The 22,655-nt window shown below is 39.8% G+C and overlaps 1 protein-coding gene across 2 annotated transcripts in view; it reads right to left on the bottom strand.

The window, feature by feature from the left end:
- Window positions 1–1,865: 1,865 nt before the first annotated feature.
- LYPD6 (LY6/PLAUR domain containing 6) overlaps window positions 1,866–22,655 on the bottom strand; it is a 31,971-nt gene continuing 11,181 nt past the window's right edge. The window contains exons 3-4 of one of the 2 annotated variants that reach the window (XM_045558952.1): window positions 4,362–4,492; window positions 1,866–2,448 (exon numbers count right to left, since the gene is read on the bottom strand). In XM_045558952.1, coding sequence (XP_045414908.1) covers window positions 2,281–2,448; window positions 4,362–4,492 — 299 coding nt within the window. In that variant the 3' untranslated portion in view covers window positions 1,866–2,280. The remainder of the gene's footprint in view (window positions 2,449–4,361; window positions 4,493–22,655) is intronic. The other variant, XM_045558953.1, reaches the window with a different exon arrangement.

Consider the following 22,655-nt stretch of genomic DNA (forward strand, 5'->3'; position numbering starts at 1 on the left):
GTTAGTGGAGCGCAACCATGCATAAAAAATGGTACTTATAGATATGTACAACATCAAATTGTCATTGTCTTATAGCATCTTAGGATCCAAAACCAACTGTCTCCTCTTTTAGCAAGAGGGATGAATGAAGAAGCCATACCCCCATTCGCCAAAGAAAAACTATCATTTGTACACACACAAATGGTATCCTACAGAAGCAGGGTGAGATAAACTCCACGTGATAAGATGAGTAAATTCCCATGAAGTTAGACCTGGAAGTTTTCCTAGGGGGGTAATTCCACCTTCCTTTCCTTTGCAATCCTACCTCATCTCATATAACCTAAATCTGAAGGAAAAGGCATCATGTTATTGAACTTCTTTGAGCCTCAGTATCTTCATTTGTAAAGTATAATAAATACTAGTGATATTCCTTAGAGGGCTCTTGCAGGGATTATATGACTTAACTTACGTAAAGTGCTTAGCATAGTGCCTGACACATAGGAGGTGCTTAATACATGTCTTGCTTTCTTTCCCTCTACTCTCCCCACCCCAAGTAGAAGCAACTTATTGATAAGCCTATGAAACTCTGAATTAAGGCCATTTGATGCAAATTGGGATTATTTTGTAGCAGAGTTACTGCTGTCGGTTCATATTTGGTCCCTGAGGGGTTCTCATTTTATGAGCCAGAGACATTTTTCTGTGCAGGACAGATGGACCCTGACAACATTGTCCTCTTTATCAGCCATGGCTCCACTCAGTTTCATGAAAACGTGCCCCATAACCCTGCACAGAAACTCAGACCAGCGATGGTCACCACCTGAATACTTCTGGGACAACACCCCTGAGGAAACCACGAGAAAAATCCTTGAGGCAGAGACATTACTCTTGCTCGCAACATGTTACTAATAACTTTTTTCAACACTGGTGCAAGTATCATAGACAGCTTTCCACAAACATATATTACAAGCTCTACCACTGTTGAAAAATAAGTATTCTAATTTGATCGTTTTGTTCAGAATAAAGACTTTTTTTTAGAATATATTTTAGTTTCTAGTTATGCCATACAAAAATAAATACTGTTTAAAATGATTCACAAGGAAGAAGAAAAATTGTAACTTGGGGTGCCAAAAATATAGGAAGGATGGTGAAAATTTTACCATCTGCTTGCAAAGCAGTATCTAAAAGAAACAAAAACTTCCTGCTGGGTCTCCTTACTAGTCTTGCAGTCACCTCACAGGTCCACCTTCTTCTCAGCCTAGCATATTATGCCTTTTTACCCTATCAATCTAGAGACAAATTAATGCAGAACCTTCTCCCTAAAGTCACTGGGGATTTGGGGAGGGGGCTTTTTGACAGTGTAAACTGCAGACAAAGGAAGAAGCTGGTTGAGCCATTCAGTGGGCTCACAAAATGATCTAGGACTAACCTCTACACATCTTCCTGTCACTGAAATCCTTTCTCAGTCCAGATGAGTTATGCCTGAATAGAACCCCACGTCTGGAGAAAACAACCCCACCCTGCTTTGGGTCTGGACACCATTGGCCCAGGTGGAGCCCAAGATCTCACAGATCATTGTTAGGTGCCAAGTCAAAGCCAATCTCACCAATTATATGGAGGGATAACAGCCACTTTATGGATGTCAGTTCTGCTAAGTTGGGGAAAATTCTTCTCCAGCCACCCCACATATACACCTTATCTTCCACACAGAGTAAAGGGAATATGATTTCCAGCACTGGGAAAAGGATATTGAGCAAATTAAATCGGACAAATTGCTTACTACTCCTCCAGGGACTTGGCCAGAATTTCCAAGAAAATAGTCCATTCATTTTGAAATCAAAGTTTTAACATTCTAAAGCAATAAGTGAATTCATGATTGTATTTAAATCCGTGGTTTTTTAACTTTGTCCAGAAAAACACACATCTATGTGTGTCCATATAATAGATCTCAAACATTTCAGAGGGTCTCAGAACTTCCTGCATCTCACGTATGTATTCTTCCAAATTAAGAACCCCAGATCTCAATAAATAAATGCAGATCTATTTCTTGGAGTGACAAGAAAGGTTTGTGGCACAGAACTCAGGGTCTGTACTGGGGGTGGGCTGGCTTTGATGGGATGTTGGTTAGACTCAAAATGACTACACAGAAGCAATGCTTGTTCCTCATGATGATAGCAAAGCCTGGCCGTGACGACATCTGAGAGTGTTGTGTCTCACACGTGAACCGTCAGGCCAGTGACTCATGCATGACTACGGACCGTCAAGGTCCCATGGATCGCTACTAAACATGGCGCCGGTGAGCTGCTATAATGTGAGTCCTAACCACACCCACAAGCAGGACATTATCACTGACATGCAGTGTGGGTGCCCATTTGTCTGGTTTATAGGGGACGTTGTGGCAAATGTAGCATCGGTTTCATTTCGGGGGAGTGGCAAGTTACAGATATTTCCTTCACAACAGGAAGTGCAGACCTGAAAGAAAGAAAGAGAAAAAGAAGGTGAGGAGAAGCCGGTAGGTCTTGGAAGGAGGCAGGGGGTTTTAAAGAAATTGTCTTTTTCACAGCAAGACTCCAGTGAAAATTACCTGTACTACAAAGGAGACCCCAACCCCACATTTAGGAAGAATGGGGGTAATATTTCACCTAGAAGCAACCTAAAACAAAAACTCGCCAGCCTAAACTGCAAGGGATTGGGGTTCTGCTTTTGACACCCCGCTGTGGTTCTTTCAGAGATCTGTGGTTTTCCTAGGGCTCAGCTACTCCACTGTGAAATAGGGATAATGAAACCTGCCCTTCCTTTTCAAAGAAACTCTTTCTGACTACTTGAAGAAACTATTAATTGGGTGAACTTTCATTTGCCAAGTTTCCGCAGTCAGAGTGGCAACAACCCAGGTAATTTGAACTTGAATATTCACTTGCATTAGAACTATCTGCATAATTATCTCCATTCTCATTGGGTCAGTTAAAGTTTGAAGGTTTTTTTTTCCCATTTATGCCATTATTCGTGCTTTATACCGCTTTACTCCTGGATCACAAGGAAGAAATAAATCCACGGGGTTAGTGACAGAAGTTATTTTAGGTCACGGCTATACAAAGTACAGGCCAGCAGCTTCCGTATCAGCTGGGAGTTGGAAATGCAGAATCTCAAACCTTGCCCCAGCCTGAGAGAATTAGAATCTGCATTTTATCAAGCTCCCCAGGTGATTCATAGTCATGGGATAGTTAATATCCTACACAGTCATTAACCTGCAGAGACTTGAGTCTTTACAGTGGACTTGGGCTGGGGAGACAGTATAATGTCAAAGAAGAGAGACTGGAAGTCAGAAGTGAGTTGGGATTCTGTCCCTGTCACTTGCTAGCAGTGTGACCTGAGCACAGGACATAACTTCTCTGATCCTCCACTTTCTCCTTGGAACAGGAGCCACAGCAATGCCTGAGAGCTAAGCCCAGCTTTAGCTTTATCTGGAGGGCCAGATAAAGCCCTTGGTTTTACCCATTTCAAGCCAGGAGCAAGTAGGCAGATTATATTTTAAAATTTAATTCTTGGCGTATTAGAGAAGTTGCCAGAAAATGAGGTGTCTGCCTTCTTAAGAAAAAGAAGCTCTTACTGCCAGGGCTGTTCCAGGGTATTGAAAGTGGGCCCTGCCCCCAAACCACCAGGAAGGTGGCCTAACGGGAGAAATAGGAAGATGCTGGACAGAGGCCAAGGTCACGCGTACAGCCAACCCTGAACCACCACCGGGGAGTCAGGGGCATTCCGTGCTCCAGCCCTGGGCCAGGCTGCCTTTCTCTGGGTCTTTAAACGCCCCTTCCAGGCTGCTGCCAAAGTCCGTTTCACACTGAGTGCTTCTGGATACGGGCCCCAAATGCAGTTTAAAGGGTGCAAACCCACAAGAAGATGGTCTCTCGTCACCCGCAAATGACTCAAGAGCCAAGGGAGACCCTCTCCAAACCGACATCCCAGTCAAGACACGAGCCCCCACCTCACAGAAAGTTATCACAGCTAAACCGCCCCGGCCCTGCTCTGGCGAGTGAATTGCTGGTGCATCTGCAGAGCTCTCCGTGATGGACATAACTGGTCCCTTGCTCCTCTTCCTTCTGTTAGCTTTATTACTTTCTTCTGAGTGAAGAAAAGGCTTCAATAATTTTTAATACCCTCTTGGTATGTGTTTACACAATTTATACCAGTTGTCCTACGCTCTGGTATAAATCTGTATTCTTTGGGAGCAAACAGGAAAGGAAGCATCGTTTCACAGGGGTAGGAAGGCAGTCAGAGGCAGCCTGCACGGGGGCGGCGGGGAGGAAGCTGCGCGTGAGCGCTGGCAGATGTCTGGAGAGGAGGGAGGCTGACTCTGCTGTACCCGTCACTTGCTTTGTTGCCCAGACCTTGTGGCCTTCGTGCTCTGAGTCTCTGCAGCCGGTGGATAAGCACTCTTCCAGCGGGACGCAGCGTTTGGTGACAGAGATACTGTTTCCTGTGACTTCCATCGTGTGCTGAGTGTAGCAGTATCTGGTCTCTGTCAACAGAGAAAATATGTTTTCCTTAAGATGGGAAATGTTAGCCCAGCCTGCGTAGAAGGAAAACAACAGGAATCTCAACACTCTAATTCCTGGAGAGACCTAACAGCACATAGGATGTACACCGCATCGAGTTTATGTCCATTCTCAAAGTTCTCCTTGGAGAGATTCCCTTTGCCGTGGTAGCAGGACAGCCTTCAGAGAATATTGATCTCTTTGCTCTGTGGGATCCCCATAAACCAAGATGCAATGGTACCACTCCTTGCCTTTCAACAAATTTTGCCACTGTACTGATTTTTATTTTTAGGGGGTAAGCGATTTGGAGGGATGATTTAGGTGGTGAGAATCAGAGCAATTTTCAGGAAGATGAGTGGATAAAGAAGTTCAAAGAACACAGGGTTAAAAGAAGTTAGGTAGGTAATAGTGGTCTTGTAGGAGATAAAAGACTATAGCAGAGGCTGGTATGTGTGCGTGTGTGTGTGTACCAGCTAGTCAAAAGGACAGAACAATTAAAACTGGATTCGTTGTGTCAGGAGAAAATGACTATAACCAAAATAAAGAACTTCTTGCCAGTGAGCACAGCTGGGTGCTAGGATGCATTACAGAAGACAACTAAGCCAACAATGAAGATTTTCCAAAACTGAGGAGCTTCCCTTCTCCCTGGCATGATTTCAGTGCCTTTCTCGGATGACAGATAAGCCCAGTGATGGGAGATTCCAGAGGTCCCTCTGCATCTTATGAGTCTGAAAGCTTGAAATTTCTTTCAAAATTCCTTGGGGAATTTTTTATTTGTAATTTAAAAACCAAAGAAAAATGGCTTTGTCAATGTAATTCTTTAAGGCCTCCAGGCAGCATTCAGCTTTCTAAGCCTGGGATTTAGGAGAATGTTCTTGCCCTACTTTCACATTAAAATAGAAAATGAATAATTCTTAAGAAATGTCACTGAGCTGTTTTTCATCCATATTGTGAACCCCACTTTGCATGCCTTACACATTTTGGATATTTAGGGACTAATATGGAATTATGACCTCCTATGATATTATTTATTGGGCAATAAAAATTCCTCCCACCAGATTCTTTCACAATTTTGGCAGCTTTGAACCAAAGTATGAATGTCCAAAGAAGGAAGCTTAAGAACTTTAGGTCCTGAGAATGAGCGAATACAGACCACATTGACACATCTCAGGTTGTGACTGTCTCCCCAGACACCCCCACTGACAGGAAGCCTCTGATTGAGTCTTACTAAGGTCAGCAACTTCCCCAGTGGTGATGCTGTTGGAGCGTGTGGCTGGACAAAATTTGTGTCAGTGCTGTCCCCAAGCTGCACCCCAGCCAGAAGTTTGTCAGTTGCAATCGGGTTGCAGCAGTCCCAATCTTGCTCAGGATCCTGTGGAGCCCCAAATTTTTTAATATCGGAGTGATTGTTTTTCTGATGAAAAGGAGCCAGCAGCTCTCCTCTGATTTTTTTTTTTTTTTTTTTGACAAACGAAGGCCAGAGGCCTGAGAGATTTACCACGTCTTCCAAAGAGGACTGGTTTACTTCTTTGCTAGCACACCCTTGGACCTTTATGGCCATGACAGGCATATCTTTCCTACCCCCACCCCAACTTCAAATGTTCTAGAAAGCAATAAAATCAGGAATGTTCTTATCTCCTGTCTCCTCTTCCTGCGGACAACTAGGAGCAGATGCCAGAGGTTTTATTGCTCCCAATGTAAATCTGAGCAGATAAAATCATAGGCTTATGGAAAAGTAAATCACTACATAACTTCAGTCTGGGAAATTAAGTTTGTCTAGCAGTGAATTATCTTGTTTTAAGTGAGCCTTAAAATAAAAATTGGTGAACTTGATATGACTACTTTTTTGTTCATGCTTTTCTGTCCATAACAAAGTCTCTTATTAATCTATTAATGGGGAACTTATTCCATTGATTAAAAGTAGAGGCAACAACTGATGAAAACATTTTTTCAGGAAAATATGCAAAACCCTAGTACCTAATAAGCCAATTCTTGCCATTCTGGAGGGAGAAAGGAGATCAGTGATGACTCTGGGTAAGAATTTTTTCTTATAAAACTTCACCAAGTCCAATCCATAAAACAAAGACATTAATATATTGCGAACACTGCCATCCCTTCCAGCAGCATAGACCTCAGTCCTGAAGCTGAAGTCCCCCAAAAGAATTCATTCCACCTCTTATCATATAAAACCCCTAGGTGAGTTATGAAATGTTAATGTGGAAAAAGTTTCTGTGGTTAAATAAGTTTTGGAAATGCTCAAATAAAGTTGAACAGGCTTCTTTAGCTTGCAGTTTATGAGAGCCTTTAATATGTGTTGTGATCTTGTGATCTCCAAGGGTGTGTTGGGGCAAGGGGGAGGAATTTCCCAGGTAGAATCAGGTGGGCCACATGTGGCTTATCGCTGGACCTTAGTAGCAATAAAAACCGAGTTTCAGCCACAGAGCATTGTTCTCCATGCATTTTGAATAATCCTTGGGTTAGTAATGAGGTTATATGAGAATGAAGCCTGCTGATAACCTCACACTAAAAGGATTTCAAAGGCTTTTATCTAAAAGATAAAGGATGAATTTGAATTTCTACCAGGTTAGTTTCAGCCTCTAAAATCTCATATTCTGCAACTGCATGGTATTCCCAGAAGCTGTGAAACAGAAGTCTTTTACCGTGAGACTCACAAGCATTCAACTAAAATCAGAAATGGGAAGGAGAGCTTAATCGACTACTGGAAAATATGATTTTCATGAAATTCACATACACACAGACACACACAGTCCATAACCTAGTTCCGAAATTTTAAAATAATCTGAAGCTAAACTGCAAATATTCATTTACCCACCAATACTCAGTTTCAAATAAAAGAAACTGTAGTTAGACAAAATACACATAAGATGATTTGAATTAAAATGAATCATTAAAAATGCCCAACTCTCTGGCCAAAGGCTTCCTCACCACTCAATTATTCTTTGTGGCTCTACTAGTTTTAGTTTCTTTATAAACTATATAATGATTAAAGTGATGCTAGAGGAAAATTTTTCAGGTGCAAAATTAACGAGAGGAGAATAACTTTAATAATATTACAAATTAATAATATATTTGAAAATAAAAGGCTAATGACAGCTACCTGTATGCTCCCTGCACCAATTCCTTAGTGCACCCTGCTCTTTGCTTCCACCACACTCCTGCCGTGCAATGACTATTACCCTTGGTGTCACATTCCGTGCCTTTTTCCCACGTCTGGCCCTCTGGGATCACTGTGGCTCTGGACTCTACTATCTGTAATCTCCTCTGGGGAATTCTCCACCTTGGACTTCAGAGTTCTGTGTTTTTCTAGATTTTCTCCTACATCTCTGTTCTCCTCCCTTCCAACACCTTTCCTAACCTGAATGTCGATATTCTCCCATGTTCTGCCCTAGCTCTCTTCTCACTCAAGTGCCCTCATCAAACCTCCGATGCCACATGTTCAGTCTGAGCTATAGAACCAAATTACCAACCGTCTCCCAGACACGGCCAGCATCACCGCGCACCTGACATGTCTCAAACCAAGTGCATCATCTCCCTCCCCCTTGCACCTGTCCCTCTTCACGTGCACCTGTCTCAGGAAGGGGCCTCCTGCATGCAGTGTGGCACCTCCATCTCCAGGTATTTGGACTAGAAATTTAGAATTGGCTCAGACATCTCTCCTCAATGTGGAGCCTCCAAGTGCTCTGAAATGTCTCCATTACCCACCTAGTTTTTTCTATTCTGTTTTCCATTTCCTCAATTCAGGACCTCATCGTTTCCTGTTTTCTTTTTCTCCGATCTCTCTCCTTTCAAATGCAAGGGTGGGACAACCAGCAGATATATCACCGAAACAAAGGTCAGATCATGCCAGTCACCACCTACGGAAGCATGAATGACACCGAATTGTCAAGGAGTGCTGACTGCTGAATTGCTGGGTTTGTCTGGCCTACCTAGTGGCAATAGGTAAGCCCTCGCTCTCTCTCTGCTACTGAAGCTGTGTGTCAGTGATTCGAGTAATTGTGCTTCCTGATAGAATCATCACTTACATTTATAACTCAGGGCTTCGCGTTTGAAACTCAGCCCTTATAACTCAAGGTTCTCCCTGATGAAGGCCCCAAACTATCTCATCATTGCCTACTATTAATACATACCTCGAGACACCAGACCACAATTTTTTGACCATTCTTCACAATGAAAAATTTCATGCATCCTCAGCTTGGTCTGGATACTTTTTCCTGTCTTCTGTATTTGGACACCTAATGTTCTTCAAGGCTCAAGCCAATGTGACAAATTCCATGAAACCTTCCCTGATTTTCCTCCCAGCCACATAGACATTGATCTTGTCTTTTCTCCATGTTGCCACAGCCCTTCTTAACTTCCTTATTTTGTATATCTCACTTTCCTTCTAGGTCAGAGTTTTTCAAGCTTGACATGATTGACTTTTTTTTTTAAGGTATATTTTTGTTTGTTTGTTTGAATTAAATCTTTTATTTTTAGATAATTGTAGATTCACATGTGTTTTTTAGAAAGAGCTCCTGTATCTTTTCCTAAGTTTCCCGAATAGTAACACACTGTAAAACTATAGTACGATATCACAATCAAGATATCAACATTAATGCAGTCAAGATACAGAAGATTCCCTAAGCCACAGGATTCCCTCATGTTGACCTTTTACAGTCACACCCAATTACCTCCTGTCCTCACCCCTTCCTTAACCTTTGGTAACCACTAATCTTAGTGTTCCATTTCTATAATTTTGTCATTTTGAGCATGTTATATAAATGGAATCATACAGCATGTAATATTCAGGAATTGGGCATTTTCTCTCAGTCTAATTCACTAGAGATTCACTGGCTTGTTGTGTGTTTCAATTGTTCATTTTTATTGCTGAGCAGTATTCCACATTATGGACGTACCAAAGCTGGTTTAACCATTCACCCACTGAAAGGACGTCTAGGTTGTTTCCACTGTGGGGACATCATTAATAAAGCTGCTATGAACATTTGTGTAGGGGTGTCTATGTGAACATAAGTTTTTATTTCTCTGGGATAAATGCTCAGAAGTGAAATTGCTGTGTTATATGGTAGTTACATGATTAATTGTCTAAGAAACTGTCAAACTGTTTTCCAGAATGTCTGCACCATTTTATATTCCCTCTAATAATGGATGAATGAGCTAGTTTCTCATCCTTACCGTCATTTGGCACTGTCCCTATTTTTTATGTTAGCCATCCTGAAAGATGAATAGTGATAAGTCATGTTTTTAACTTGCCTTTCCTAAATGGCTAATGATGTTGACTATCTTTTCATGTGTTTATTTGACATCTGTTTATTTTCTTTGGTGAAATGTTTGTTTACATTTTTTCCCATTTTTAAATTATGTGTATTTTTTTACTGGTGAGTTTTGAGAATTATTTATATATTCTAGATAGCAGTCCTTTGTGAAGTATGCAATATGCAAATATTTTCTTCTGTTTCGTAGTTTGTTTCTTCATTCTCTTAGCAGGGTCTTATGCAAAGGAAAAGTTTTATATTTTGATGAAGTCCAATTTATTCCTTTTTTCTTTTATGGGTCATGCTTTTGGTGTCAAGTCTAAGAACTCTGCCTGGCCCTTGATTAGTAAGGTTTTCTCCTGTGTCTTTTTCTAAATGTTACATAGTTTCCCATTTAAGACTGTGATTCATTTTGAGTTAACTTTCGTAAAAGGAGACATGGGTCGAGGTTCATTTTTTGCCCATGAATGTCCAATTCCTCTAGCACCATTTGTGGGAAAGCCCGTCTTTCCTACATTGAATTGCTTTTACATCCTTGTCAAAAATAGGGGATATTTTTAAGAGTCTATTTATCTGCTCTGTTTCATTAATCTGTGTGTCTATCCCTCTGCCAATACCATAATCTTGATTACTGTAGTTATATATTGAATCTTGAAATAGAGTATATTGATACCTCCTACTTTATTCTTCTTTTTTACAATTGTTTTAGATATTCCAGTTTCTTACCTTCCACATAAATTGTAGAATAATCTTGTTTTTATCTATAGAAAAAAATTGCTGAAATTTTGACAGGAATTGTGTTAAACCCACATATCAATCTGTGGCGAACTGATGTTTTACTATGTTGAGTCTTTTAATCCATGAACATGGTAAGTCTTCCCATTTATTTACATTTTCTTTTATTTCTTTCATTGACGTTTTATAATTTTCAGCATACAAGTCCTATACATGTTTTGTTAGATTTACCTCTAAGTATTTAATTTTTCTGAGCAATTGTAAATGGTACATTTGTAATTTCAGTGTCCATATGTTAATTGATAGCATATATAAATACAATTGAGTTCTGTGTATTTATCTTATATCTTATGACCTTGCTGAACTCATTTATTAGTTCTGCATTTTTTTTTTTTAGATCTGTTGGGATTTTCTACATAGAAATCATGTCATCTCTGCAAAACGACAGTCTTATTTCTTCCTTTCCAATCAGTATGCCTTTCATTTCCTTTTCTTGTCTTATTGCACTGGCTAGAACATACAGAACTACATTAAATAAAAGTGGTGAAAGCAGACATTTTGCCTTGTTCTTCATCTTTGCAGGAAAGCATTCAGTCTTTCACCATTAAGCATAATGTTAGCTTTTTTTAATAGATGTTTATTTTAGGAAGTTTCTCCCTAATCCTAGTTTTCTGAGAGGTTTTATTCATGAATGGTGTGAAATTTTACCAAACGCTTTCTTTCTTTTTTTTTTTTTTTGCACTGGTTTATATGAATATGTGATTTTTCTTCTTTAGCCTGTTAATATTGTGGATTACATTAATTTTAAAACTTTAAACCAGCCTTGTATCCATGGAATAAGCCCCACTTTGTCATGGTGCATAATTCTTTTTATATACTGCTAAATTCTATTTGCTAATATTTTGTTGAGAATTTTAGTGTCTGTATTCTAAAGAATAATAGATTGGAATTTTGTATTTTGGGGGGTTTTGGTTTGTTTGTTTGTTTATCTGTTTGGTATTGTCTTGATCTGGTTTTGGTATCAGGGTAACTTTAGCTTCATAAAATGAATTGAAAAGTGTTTCCTTCTATTTTCTGGAAGATTTTGTGTAGAATTGGTGTTAATTCCTCTTTCAGAATTTGGTAGAATTCTCCAGTGAAATCCTTTGGGCCTGGAGAATTCTTTTATGGGAGTTTTTAAATTATAAGTTTAATTTTCTTAATAGTTACAGAGCTATTTAAATTATCTATTTCATTTTCAGTGAATTGTGATACTTTGTGTCATCAAATTTATGTTGAAAAGTTTTTCACAGAATTCCCTTATTTTCCTTTCATCCTTTATTACTCTAATGTTTTTCTTCATTGATTTTTTAATTGACAAATAAAAATTGTATTTGTTTATGGCATATAACAATGTTTTGATGTATGTGTTCTCCATTGATTTTTGCTCTTAGATTTATTATGTCCTTCCTTTTGCTTAGTTTTGCTTTGTTTTATTTTGTTATTGGTTTGTTTGTTTTTACTCTTCTTTTTCTAGATTCTTGAGATGGGAACTTCTTAGAGAATTGATTTTACTCTTTTCTAAAGTGTGCATTTAGTGCTATAAATTTCTGTCTCAGTGCTGCTTTTGCTGTGTCTCATAAATTTTGATATGTCTTACTTTCATCTTCATTCAGTTCATTGCCTTTTCAAATTTCTCTTAAAGACTTCAGTTTTGATCCATGGATTATTTCGATGTGTGTTGTTTAGTTTCCAAGTGTTTAGTGATCTTTCTGTCCTAATTTCTACATTAATTTCATTGCGTCAGAAAACAGTCTTGTATGCTTTCAATTTTTTCAAAATTTTAAGGTTTGCTTTATGGCCCAGGATATAGTTTACCTTGGTATGTGCTCCATGGGTGATTAAAAAGAATGTTCATTCTGTTGTTGTTGGATGGAGTGTTCTGTAAATGTCAATTAGATTTTATTGGTCAGCAGTGGTGTTAAGTTCTTCTATATCTTTGCTGATTTTCTTTTTAGTTGTTCAATCAGTTGTTGAAAGAGTGGTGCTTAAGTCTCCAACTATAATTGTAGATTTATTTATTTCTCCTGTCATTTATACCATTCTGTTTCATATATCTTTCAGCTCTGTTATTTGGTGCTTCCACATATAAGATTACTATGTATTCCTGGTGGATTGGCTCTTTTGTCATTATATAATATTACTCTCTGCCTCTGGTAACTTTGTTTTCCCTGATGTCTTTGGATTAATGTTTGTATGATATCTTTGTCCATTCTTTTACTTTTATTTTGCCTACATCATTATTTTGATGTAAATTTCTTATAGATGATACATACTTGGGTCATGTTTTTTTAGCACATTCTGTCAATCTATTTCTTTTAATTGGTGTATTTATACCATTTATATTTAAGGTAATTACTGATATGGTAGGACTTAATTCTGCCAATTTTTTTTGTTTTCTGTTTGTTCTTTTTCATTTGATTCTCTGTTTTATTTTTTCCTGCATTCCTATGTGTTACATAAACAATTTTTAGAATTTCATGTGATTTATCTACAGTGCTTTTGAGTATGTCTTTTTGTACAGCTTTTTTTTGCTATAAAGTATTGAATTATATGCATAGGCATCATCATTTTACCAATTAAAGTGAAGTATAGAAACCTTACCTCTCTTCAAATCCTGCTGCCCTCTCTCATTTATAATATAATTGTCTTAAATAATCCTCTACAATACATTTAGAACCACATCAGGTAGCATTATAATTTTAGCTTTAGCTGTCACACATAACTTAGAAAACTCAAGAGGATAAGGACTATCTATTGTATTGTAAATGGCATATTTTTGTTTACTATGCTCTTTCTTTCTTTCTGATGTTCCAAGTTTCCTTAGTTTATCATTTCCTCTCTGCACAGAGATCTTCCTTTAGCTATTCTTTAAAGGTAGGTTGGCTGACGACAAATTCAGTTTTCCTTCAGCTGAGGATGTCTTAATGTCCTCTACATTGCTGAAGATGTTTTTCTAGATATAGGATTCTGCACTGATGACTTTTTCCCCCTGCCAACTGTTGAAAAATATCATACCACTCACTTCTGGCCTCCACAGTTTCTGATGAAAACTGCTGTCATCCAACTAATTTTTCCCCTCTAAGGTGTTTTTTCTCTTGCTATTTCAAGACTTCTTCTTTGGTTTTAGTTTTTAAAATTTTAACTATTATGTGTTTTTGTGTGGATTGCTTTAGTTTTATCCTCTTTGGAGTTTGCTCAGCTTCCTGAATCTGAAAGTTATTATCTTTTGCCAAACTTGAAAAGTTTTTAGTCATTGTTTCTTTGAGTACTTTTTTCAGCCCTATTTTCCTTCTATTGTTCTCCTGTGACTCATTTGTTATAGTCCACAGATCCCTGGGGCTCTGTTCAGAAACTTTTTTCAGCCTATTTTCTCTCTGTTGTTCAGATTGGATAATTTCTATTCTATCTTCCAGTTCATTGATTCTTCCCTCTGTTCTTACCATTCTGCTGTTTGAGCCTATCTACTGAGATTTTTATTTCAGGTATAATATTTGATAGTTCTAAAATTTCTATGTGGTTCTTTTTTATATTTTCTATTTCTTTAATAAAACTCTTTCATTTGTTTCAGGTGTGTTTGTAGTTACTTATTAAAGCATTTCTATTATGGCTGCTTTAAAATCCTTGTCAAATAATTCTAACATCCCTATTTATCTGAATGTTTATATTTATTGATTGTCATTTTTCACTGAGTTTGAGATCTTCCTGGTATGACAAGTGATTTCTTATTGAAACCTGGACAATAAGGTTTATGTTGTGACACTCTGGAACTTATACTGTCTGCTTGAGAGTGGTAGGAGTGCTTCATCAATGCTCCCCATGTGGCCTCTATTGATGCCATGAGGTGGGAAGGGCACATTATGGCCTCATTACCAATAGGTCATGGTAAAGTCTTGACTCCCCATTAGTCCTCCTTTGACACAACCTGGGGGAGTGGGGTAGAGGCACCTCATTGTTGCTGGTGGAGGTAGAATTCCAGGCCCCATCACATGGTCTCCTCTGATATTGTGGGGAGCCATCATTACTACCTGGAGGGGAAAAAAGTCCCCTTCCTTGTCCTTCTTTGATACCATCCCAGCAGGAAGGTTAGGGCACCTCATTACAGCCTGTTGAGGATGGAAGTCAAGGCTCTGCATTCAGCCTTTGCTGGTATGGGTGGGACTACAATTTTTTCTGTGGTGTTTGGCTGGAGTAGACATCAGGCAAACACCACATAAACTTTTAGGCAGTTATTGTCTAAAAGTTTTCTGTCTTTCTAGGCTGCCTACTTCCTGGTCCTTTGGCTTGAGAGAGCAAACTTTTGTTGAGGTTTATTCTGTCAGTGCCTATGGTATTTTCAAATTGTTGACTTCTTCAGCTCCAAGTCTAGAACATATGAGACAGAAAGAAAACTCAGTGAATTCACCACTGTGTTGTTCCTTGGGTCCTGAAGTCCCTAGCTAGTCTGTCATTTTATCTCCACCTTTCAGAATCTTTTTATTTTTACTTTGTTTTGTTTGTTTTTAAATATATAATGTTCAGGATTTTTAGCTTTACTTAGCAGGAGGAATAGAAATACATCTGCTCCGTCTTTCCAGAAGTGGGATTTCTTCGTGCTTCTGACATTTTAGGCTAGATAATTCTGTTTGAAGGAACTGTTGTGCGCATTGTAGAATATTTAGCAGCATCCATGGCCTCATCACTAGAAGCTAATATCACCCCCAATATGACAATCAAAAATGTTTCCAGATACTGACAAATATCTTTTGGGTGGGGGAGGGGAAATTGTTCCTGGTTGAGATCTATTGTTTTAGATTATAATCTTCTTGAGAATAAGGTCCATTTTTGTTAGTGTCTGCCTTCCTCCCAAATTATAACACAGGGGCTTGCACAATATAGTAGGTATTTAATGTATTATCAACAGAGATGGAATGGGTAGGAAGGATATATCTAGCTGACCTCTTCCACTCAAAGGTGAACCAAATTAAAACATGTTATTTACTTCTATGATGTCTCTAACATCTTTTCCATTCTGTATTTTGAATGGTCTCATCAAATTTGAAAGTAAAATAATACTACACTTATACCAGCAGTGCAATTTTTCATATAGTAATCACTTTGGAAAATTATTTGCCAGAATCTACTAAAAGTAAACCAATGTATATTCCATGAATCAGAAGTTTCACCCCAGATATATATCCAACAGAAATTATAAGTACTAGAATGTTCATAGGAACTATTTGTACAAACTCCAAAAATGTCAGTTACTGATAGAATGAATAAATTATGGCATATATTCACATAACAAGGAGAATGAATGACTTACAACTACATCCAATAAAATGGATGATCTCATATAATATTGAAAGAAGTCAGACACAAAAGAGTATATACTTTATGATTCCATTTCTATAAGGAACCCAAGAAGAAGCAAAACTAATCTGTGGTATTGGAAATCAGGAGGGTTACTATATTAGTTTGGTAGGGCTGCCATAAAATCTTACAACAGAATGAATGACTTCAACAAAAGTTTGCTCACATTTCTGGAGGCTAGAAATTTGAAATCAAGGTGTTGGCAAGGCTGGTTTCTTCTGAGACCTGTCTCCTTGGGCCATCATCTCCCTGTGTCTTCATATCATCTTCCCTCTATGCCTGTCTGTGTCCAGTCTTTTCTTACAAAGACACCAGACAGATTGGATCAGGGCCCACATGAATAACCTCATTTAACCTTAATTATCTCTGTAAAGACCCTATCTCCAAATGCAATCACATTCTGAGGTACTGGGGGTCAGGACTTCAACATATGAATTTGGAGGGGGACATAAGTCCGCCCATAACAGTGTCCCTTGGTGGTGGAGAAAGTGACTGAAACAGGCCTGCAGGAGCCTCTGAGCAGCTAGAAGTAGTCAGTTTCTTAATCCAGGTGCTACTTAGGTGGTGTGTTCAATTTGGAAAATCCATCACACTGTTTACTATTCAGTATGTATATTACACCTCAATTCAAAGTTCAGTAAAGTTGAGAGTGAAAGAAAAAAGAACGTAAGATGAAAGAAAATAGGCTTAAGAAAAGGATGAACTACAAATTGAGCTGCAGATAGACTGAATTATTTAAATCTTGCCCTAATTAGGAATTATTACATGGTCTCTGGCATCCAGGCATCAGATTATTCTCTTGGTTTTCCTGCTTTTATCAATTACTCTCCATAGAGCCCTTAAAAAGAGATGTTTTCTTCTCTTGTGCCATGTAAGAAAATCCTCAAGGCAGAAATTAAAAATAAATAAATATTCATCAACCTGATTGAGTCATAACTGGTATCCTTTACCCTACAGTCAGCACCTCTGGAGGAAGCTGCTAGATATTTTGCTGTTTTGTTGTTTTTTTTTTTTTAAATCCACGTTTCTTAAGGACAACTGACACCCTTGCTTGAGAAACCTCTTTTAAAGCAAGTCACTGAAATTCAGAAAGCAATGTACTTGTTACCAGGCAAAGCCCAAAAAGGTAGTTGGGAAGGGATGTTAAGGTAGTGAGGCTAAACAGGACTTCACAGTGGACAGTGGTTAAAATAAAAGTGAGCAGGCAAAAGCAGCAAATGGATGCTTCCTATCCGAAGCAACTGTATTAACAGCAAATATTTGCACAAAACACTGCAAATTGGAGGTTAGTATACAAAAAAATTATATATCTTGTATAGGCTGATAGAATTTAAGGTTTAAAAATTGCTGGAAAAGTTCTGAGTAAAGAGTAATCCTGAGAATGATAATGCCAGCTGAGATGGAGAAGCCTGTATCACCTTACCAAGAAACAGCAGAAGGAAATTAAAATAGCCAGGTAAGATGAAAATAACAAAAACCTGTGCGAAGGCACGAGCTAGCAGGGCAGAGTGGATCTGAAAAACAAGGTGCCAGAGAAAGGAAAAGCCCGCTGAGTGGAGCTGGACGTTCTGTACCTGTTCTCCCCTCGAGGCAGTTGCTGATTCAAAACTTGCACAGGTGCAGAGGCTGAGACACCAAACAGAAAGCCCTGAGAAGGGGCAGAGAAGTAGGGCAGAGCCTTTATCAGTGTCAAGGGGATTGGGAGCACAAGCAGGAGTTCAGAGCTAGCAGGGCACCGGGAGAGAAGGGAGGTGCAGGGAAGTGAGACGGGAATCTCAGCATAGAATTCCAGGTTGGCACTTACTTTCCACACTTGGAAAAATATCATCCCATTAACTTCTAGTTTCTCTTGTTTCTGTCAATACCAAGTGTGGGCAAGGCTGTGCGGCAATTGGCACTTGTGTGCACTGCTCTCATTAGAGCGTAACTTTGGAAAACTGTTAGGCGGTATCTGGAAAGCCAACACTTACATGCCTCGCGCCTAGCAGTCCCACTTCTGGGAAAGACTGGCAGAAATGCATACATACATGTACCAGAAGACAAGACGTGCATAAGAATGTTTGTAATATTCAAAGGCTGGAAACAATCAGATGTCCATCAACAGTAGAATAGGTGAATTCTCGTATATTCATATAATGATCTACTATACATCAGTGAGAAAGAATGACTTATAGAAACATGGGTGAATTTCACAAATAATGTTTGGAAGCAAGAAGTACATTCTCTGTGGCTATATTTTTATGGAGCTCAATGGTAGTGGTCACAATATTGTTATCTTTTGGAATAGAATATAATTACCGGGGGCCTGGGGGCATCTGGGCCCTATTGCTTCACATGGGCGGTGGACACATAGCACGTTCACTTGGTAAAAATTCATGACCTGTTCACTTTCCTGCATGTATATTAAACTTTGATTAAAAATTACTTTTAAAAAAGGAGGAAATCTAAGACTTCCACTTAGCAATATGACAGTAATATGACAAGACAGATCATCTGCAAAGCCATTTTAATACATAGCAGCCGGAAGTGCTGTATAAGATACAACCAACACCTTCTGTAAATCAACAAATGCATTCTCCAGAAGGGAAAATACCAAGGACCAACACTGGATAAGGTACTGATTTTTCTATCCTGGGGTGGAGAAGAAACATTAAAATAAACTATAAGAAGTTGCAAGGCCTTGATGAGATTTAGAGATAGAATAGAAACCTCCTGTGAAAATGGTAGAAACCACGAAGGGCTATATCCTAAATGTAAAATTGCCTAAAAGAGAGACAACCCCATCCTTACATTAAGTAAAACAAAAAAGGTCGTCTGTCTCAGCCTGGGCTCTGTCTGAAAAAGTCAACAATGAAAAAGCCTTTCCTGAAAATTTGCAACTGTGGTCGTGTCCTCAGTTGAGCCGGGATCACACTTATATTTCCTGCTTGTAGCAGGAACCATCAGACAACTGATCTAGAAAGAGCCATAAGGGACAAGTCCAGCTTGTTCTTTCCTTTCACAGAATAGTGAGCAGCACAGAAGCTGGAACCAAACAGATAGGTGTCCTCTATCACAAGATTTCTCTTGTTCTGATTTTATATCAGCAATAATTTCAAATGAAGATTTTGCCTTAGAGGGAAGCACCTGTACTTCGTAATTAAGGAGGGACATAACATCCTCGGCTTAGGTGTCTTCCACAGAACAGGCTTTTTAAAAACTGTAGGCCGGGCGCAGTGGCTCACGCCTGTAATCCTAGCTCTGGGAGGCCGAGGCGGGTGGATCGCTCGAGGTCAGGAGTTCGAGACCAGCCTGAGCAAGAGTGAGACCCCGTCTCTACTAAAAATAGAAAGAAATTATCTGGCCAACTAAAAATATATATACAAAAAAATTAGCCAGGCATGGTGGCTCATGCCTGTAGTCCCAGCTACTCGGGAGGCTGAGGCAGTAGGATCGCTTAAGCCCAGGAGTCTGAGGTTGCTGTGAGCTAGGCTGATGCCACGGCACTCACTCTAGCCCGGGCAACAAAGTGAGACTCTGTCTCAAAAAAAAAAAAAAATAAATAAATAAATAAATAAATAAATAAATAAATAAATAAATAAAAACTGTAATGTTTTTGACTTGACATTTAATTCCACAGACTCTTAATAACCATTCACAGTCCCTCTCTCAAAGAGCTTTTAATCTTGCAGCACAGAGAAAAGTCATGGGCAAAACGACGTGAATCCAAGCACGTGATGTTCAATTCTTATTTTACTTCATTAGTGCCTTCAGCGGGTCCCTCACATGATGTGATTGGAAGATCCTTTCCCATTCCAGTTCACAGGAAATGGAACAAATTCATAATGAGTGGCTGATGAAATTAAAGCTGTTGCAAAGGAACAGACTGAACAGAGCCAAGAGGATGAAGCAAGGAGCATCAGCTATGGAGGGTGTCGTGAGTCCTCACTTCTAGGGATGGAGTGTGGCACCACGACTCTGGGAGCACCAGGGGCACGTGTGATGTAATAAGGAGACCATGCTGGCATCACACACAGTCTGGAAACGAGAGTGAAGGGAACCTGGGTCAGCTAGAGCTACGGCTGACTGATGCCACCATTGCCGTCAGAGTGATTCCAGCCCGGACAAAGCCCTCTTGATGCTTATTTGGCCAAATGATGCTTCACAACGAGTCTGCCGAATCCCCAAGCATCACTCCCTAAGATGACACCATGTGTCTATGCACCGGCACATGACTGAGTTTAGCCTTTGAAAATTCTTGAAATTCAGTGAATCCCCTAAGCAATTTGGTGTGGGGGTTTATTCCACATAGATAAGATTAAATGCACAAAATAATTTTCTCACTTTCAACCAATTATTTTCACATGATGTGATGATTAAGACCTAGTTCAACACGTCACAAAAACAGAAAACCAGGCATGTGTCAGAAAGCCATGAGGCCTTTCCACAGCAGCTTCTGAGCTGCCTTTATTAAGCCTGTTAGTCGTCCTACAGCTGCTTCAGACTAGCAATAAACTGAGAAAAATCTATGACACATTTTATATCTTAATCTAATAATAAAATGGCATCATTTTCATTTTTATTGTCATAAAAATCTGGAGAAAACCCAAAGGAATGAACAGAAGGCTCACGGGAAATGGGACTGATTAAGCTAGAAGCTGAGTGGGGCTTCACCTCTTCTCGGGTTACGGCTTTAAGTTCCCACTCCTTACCTGATGCCCAGGGTCCCACAAAAATAACACGGCTCCTCTACTTTGCTTCTGTCCCTCTCGGATACGAACTAGTTGCTACTCTCAGGTCAGGTCTCTCCCTGTCCACTGAGCACACGTGGGGCATCCTGTCTCCCTACCTTCCCTCTGCGTGACTTTCCGGAAGGTGTGCCCTATTCAAGGCTCTCCCTCCGTCTGCAGGTTCCCAGCGCATAGCGCTTTCACCGGCCACCGCAAGCCCCAAATAGCTCTTCTTCCCTTAAACTCCCACCACACTTAATGCCATGTTTCATTTGGCACTTGCCTTTGTCCTGCTATTTTTGACATTTGATATGTTCAGATCTTATCTCCCCAGCTAAACTGCCTGTCCCTTGAAAGAAGAAACCAGATTCCTATCTGTCACTGCATAAATCCCCCCAGGGGCCTGGCGTGGTGGTTTTGTGTCATGAATCTCAGTGCATGACTTTCTGTGTTTCCCTATAAATTTAAGGACAAAAAGATAAAAGTGGAAGAAAAAAAAGAGGAAAAGGATAAGTTGTGTAGAGACTACTCTGCGATACTTTGAAAGGATAGATTTTGACCTCAAAAGAAAGCATCAAGACGGAACTTCCTCTTTTCCCAGACAGGCATTCAAGCAGAGTGCTTCTGATCACCTGTATTTTCTGTGTGACAGGGACATACTTGTATATCATCAGACTTGGACGGGGGTCCTATGTCACATGGCCCAAAGGCCACAGAGAGCACCAATTCACGTTCCCTCCTTTTCCTCTGTTTATCTCTGCTAGCGTACCGCAGAGCTAAGTCAATAGTAAGAGAAGCATAGCTACCCTTCGGTATGGTCTGAAGGTGTACCCTCAAATTCACATGCTGAAACTTAATCCCCAATGTGATGGTATTAAGAGGTGGAGCCTCTAAGAGATGACTAAGTCATAAGGGTGGTGCCCTCATGGATGGGATTGGGGCTTTTATAAAAGGGCCTGAGGATTCCTTCCCTTCCCTCCCTTCCACCCTCTTCTGTCCTTCTGCCTTCTGCCCTGTGAGGACAGGGTTCCTTCCCTCTAGAGGACATAGCAACCTTGGAAGTAGAGAGTCTGGCCCTCACTAGAACCTGCTGGCACCTTGATCTTGCACTTCCCAGCCTCCAGAACTGTGAGAAATAAATTTCTGTTGTTTATAAATTACCCAGTCTGAGGTATCTTGTTACAGCAGCACAAGTGGAGTGAGCCATGCTTCCTGTACATTAGCTCTGACCATTGGTGGCAGTTTCAAAAGCAAATTGACCAGCTTTGTCCCAGCAGGAACCAGGTTACTGAATATACAAGCAAATCATCCTGATTTTGTCCAGAGTCATAGTTTACAATGGCTCTCAAATTTTGCTGCATATGAGAACCACTTGGGGTTAGGGGGGCTTTTAAAAACTCTTATGCCTAGCCACACCATTTAAATATGACTCTCTGGGAAAGGACCTGGGCATCAGTGTTTTCAAAAATTTACCAGGTGATTTCGAGGTGCAGCCAAGCTTGAGAAGCAGTAGTTTAACCAGGTCCATTAGAGCATTCATTCTGCGCTGGTACCATCAGAAAACACTGGCCCATTTGGAAATGAGCAGTGCCTACAGGAGGCAATAGAGACAAAACTTATCTTGGATTACCCAGATGGCTGGATATCTAGCTTGTGATTAAGCCAATCTTTAGTTTCTCCATGTTTTTCTCTTCTCTGTGGTCTCTTGGGGACCCCGTTAGCATCTCTACCTAAAAGTAAGCAAGAGGAATCTAGACATGATGACACATTTCCCTGTCTATTAGTGAGTACAGAAACTCCCAGGGGTTCTTGCTTTTGTTCATTACAATCGACTGGGATATTTAAAAATACCCATGCAAGGCCCTACTCGCAGAGATACTGGTTCAACTTGTGTAGAGCTGTGGTTCTTAACTCATCACCTGGAACTCTTTAGAAATGCAAATTCTGAGGCCCTATCTCAGACCCACTGAATCAAAAACTTGGGTGGAGTGGGGGATGGGGGTGGTAGAAGAAATCTATGTTTTATTAATAAGCCCTTTAGG

Source organism: Lemur catta, chromosome 8, assembly GCF_020740605.2.
Source record: "Lemur catta isolate mLemCat1 chromosome 8, mLemCat1.pri, whole genome shotgun sequence".
Classification (NCBI taxonomy): Eukaryota; Metazoa; Chordata; class Mammalia; order Primates; family Lemuridae; genus Lemur; species Lemur catta.